At 50.0% G+C, this 3,532-nt stretch overlaps 1 protein-coding gene across 2 annotated transcripts in view; it reads right to left on the bottom strand.

Moving 5' to 3' along the window:
- Positions 1-3,493, bottom strand: part of P2rx5 (purinergic receptor P2X, ligand gated ion channel, 5) — a 19,062-nt gene extending 15,569 nt beyond the window's left edge. For both annotated transcript variants that reach the window (XM_013013240.1, XM_013013241.1), the window contains exon 1: positions 3,357-3,493. In XM_013013240.1, coding sequence (XP_012868694.1) covers positions 3,357-3,493 — 137 coding nt within the window. The remainder of the gene's footprint in view (positions 1-3,356) is intronic.
- Between the last annotated feature and the right edge of the window lie 39 nt (positions 3,494-3,532).

Genomic DNA, 3,532 nt, shown 5'->3' with positions numbered 1-3,532 from the left:
GTCCGGTCATGGGCCTGAACTCTGGGTCTGGGCGCTGTCCCTCAGCTCTTCAGCTCAAGGCTAGCACTCTACCATTTGAGCCATAGCTCCACTTCTGGCTTTTTTTTCTGCTTATGTGATGCTGAGGAATCGAACCCAGGGCCTCATGCATGCAAGGCAAGCACTCTACCACTGAACCACCTTCCCAGCCCTGATATTGGGTCTTGAACTCGGCACTTATGCTCTCACTTAGCTTTTTCACTCAAGGCTGGTGCTCTATCACTTGAGCCACATCTCTGCATCCAGCTTTTTGCTGGTTAATTGGAGATAAGAGTTTCATGGACTTTTCTGCCCAGGTTGGCTTTAAACTTTGATCCTCAGATATCAGCCTCCTGAGTAGAAGGCGTGAGCCACCAGCACTAGCTTAATCTCTGCTTCTCATACTTGTATTTCATAAAATAAGAGAACTCCTGCTCTCCCCATTACATGGGTCATCTGCAAGTCAAGAGGCCCTCATCAGTATCTGGCCATACTGGCATTACCACCGGGGATTTCCAGCTTTCACAATCTTAGCAAGTAAATTTCTTGTTTTCAAGAGATACATAGAAACCATTTGGGAATGAAGAGTTATCTCACCTGCAATCTACTCTTGCAGCAGTCATATGTGAATATGAGCAAAGAAAACAAGACACTAACATCTGAGAATTCTGCTGAAAGGGCATTCAATGATCTATGTGTGTGCTGGATGCTGTCCCTGGGCTTTTTATTTCAAGGCTGGCACTCTACCACTTGAGCCACAACTCCACTTCTGGCTTTTGGCTGGTTATTTGGAGATAAAGATTTCACAGACCTTCCTGTCTAGGTTGGCTTCAAACTGCAATCCTCAGAGCTTAGACTCCTGAATAGCTGGAATAATGGGCATAAGGTACTGGTGCTCTACTCTCAAATTCAATATCTGACACTTTCTTCATTCACTGGCTGGCATTCTACCACCTGAGCCATCCCTTGAACCCCAATTGTTTTTTTCTCTTACTATTTTTTGTCACTTTTCTCTAAGTCTGATGTCAAAACACAACATATATGTCTATGTTTGTGTGTGTGTACATGTGTGTGTGTGTGTGTGTGTGTGTGTGTCTGTGTCTGTGTCTGTGTCTGTGTGTCTGTGTGTGCACGAAAATTCCAGGACTGGGGCTTAAACTCCGGGCTTTGTGCTCTTGCTTGGCTGGCTTCTATTTTCAGCTCTTTTTGTTGTTTTTGTTGGTTAATTGTATATAAGACTCTCATGGGTTTGGCTGATCAGGTTGGTTTCAAACCTCAATTCTCAGACCTCATCCTTTTAAGTAGCCAGGATTATAGGCCTCAGCCAACAGCACTGGCTCAAAAGATACATTTAAGATGAGCAGCATGTCATGTGCCAGGCACAGTGAGTAGCGGCAGCAGAAGAGCTCACACACAACTCACCAGCTTACTGTGGGTGTTGATTCTAGGATAGTCCAGGTTAATCCTTCTTAGGGAAGTTGGGGAAACTGAAGTCAAGACAGGAGGTAGTCTTCTGTCTGTCTGCCTGAGGTCATGGAGCAGAAAGTGTAGGATGCCAGCACTTTCCAGGGAGCTAGTGAGCATACTTAGTACAGAAGTGTAACTAACCAGCTAGACCAAGTATTCACCTCCTGCTGTCTGGGGCAACCCAGGAGTCGTGGTTCTTAGGCTGTCATATCACCCTGAGAGGGGTGTAACCTTTAAACCAAACAGTCCTTTCAGAAGAGACACACTGAGGCTGGCCCAGGCAAAAATATTAGGCAAACTAAGCCGGGCGCTCGTGGCTCACGCCTATAATCCTAGCTACTCAGGAGGCTGAGATCTGAGGATCGCGGTTCAAAGCCAGCCCGGGCAGGAGAGACCGTGAGACTCCTATCTCCAATAAAACCACCAGAAAACCAGAAGTGGTGCTGTAGCTCAAGTGGTAGAGCGCTCGCCTTGAGCTGAAGAGCTGAGGGACAGCGCCCAGGCCCAGAGTTCAAGTCCCACGACCGACAAAAAAAAAAAAAAATTAGGCAAACTATTCAAGAGTAGTTCCTTCCTTCCTTTCTTTCTTTCTTCTTTCCTTCCTTCCCTCATTCATTTCACATCTGTTCTCTAATAAGTGATTAGGCCCTATCCACATAGCAACACCAGACAGTGAGCAAATGATTCTCTGAATTAGCTTATAATTACACTGCAAGAATGCTAGGGAGGAAAACAGGGAGAGTTATGTGAGAATCCTGTCTCAAAGATGAAGGGAAGCTCATCAAGAAAAAAGAAAAGCAAGTTTGCTAAGGAACAGCACATAAAAAGCCACAAGGTGGGAGACAGCCAGGTGCTTTGGGGGTGATGAGTAAGCTCAGCTTCTGGGAGGAAGCAAGACTAGGGTCAGGGTTGCCCTCCCAGAAAGAGATGCAAGACATCATTCACTGAATGAGAAAAAGAAAATGCATTCTAGATGGGCACTGGTGACTTACACCTGTAATCCCAGCTACTCAGGAGGCTGAGATCTGAGGATTGCAGTTTGAAACCAATCTGGGCAGAAATGTCCATGAGCCTCTTATCTACAATTAACCAGGGGGGAAAAAATCTGGAAGTGGAACTGTGTGGCTCAGGTGGTAGAGCACCAGTCTTGAGCAAAAAAGTCAAGGGAGAGCACAAGGCCCTGAGTTCAAACCCCTGTACCTTACACACTCACACATGCATGTGTGTGCACGGGCACACATGCATGCAGTCATTCTAGTTATTCAAGCTACACATAACCCACTCCCAGGGCCGAGGCTCCATCCAAGGCCTGGCTGAGCAATCTCAAGGAAGCAGCCCTAGGCTGGTGGAATCGCTGCCTGCTAGGCAGAGTGGGCATTAGGAGGTGCCCAGTAGGGCTGGGGTTCCTGGGCATGGATCCCCAGCTGAATCTCACAGAGGCAGTCAGAGGCAGTCACAGGTCCGGGGAGCTGACCGGAAGGGAGTTCGCTCTGGGAAATGCCAGGCTGGTGAGCTGTCCACCAAGAGTAAGACACTGACACGGACTGATTATAAATAACCCGTCCGGCTGCCTGCGCCGGCTGTCGGAGGCACAGGGGCGGCTGCAGCTGAGCTCACCGCATTCCTGCCGTCTTCCCGCTGCCCTGGCACTGAGGGCTCCCGGCCCGTGGGAAGGAGCTGCCCGCGACAAGCCTCACAAACCAAGGAGCCCTGCCCACACCTCCTAGGGCGGAGAGGGCTCCTGAGCCCCATCTTCACACTCCAAGGCTCCGGGAGGACTCTCCCAGCCAGGCACCGCGGCCCGGCCTGAGCCTGCGAGCGGATTCGGCAGGGGGGGTGGATCCCTCCTGCCCAGCCGCGCCCCGACTCACAGGACCAGGTAGAGCAGGATGGAGAGCTGCAGCAGTCGGTAGAGCAGCCCCACTTTCTTGTTCTTGGCCACCACATACTTTTCGGTCTTGTAGTCAAACAAAGACAGACAGAGTCGCTTGCAGTCCACTTGCCCCATGCCACCGGCTCACCCGGGCCTGCGGAGCGCCCAGCCCCA

Source organism: Dipodomys ordii, unplaced genomic scaffold (assembly GCF_000151885.1).
Source record: "Dipodomys ordii isolate 6190 unplaced genomic scaffold, Dord_2.0 Scaffold19, whole genome shotgun sequence".
In the NCBI taxonomy this organism is placed as follows: domain Eukaryota; kingdom Metazoa; phylum Chordata; class Mammalia; order Rodentia; family Heteromyidae; genus Dipodomys; species Dipodomys ordii.
Note: the sequence above shows the minus strand (reverse complement) of the source record. Positions and strands in the feature narration are given on the sequence as shown.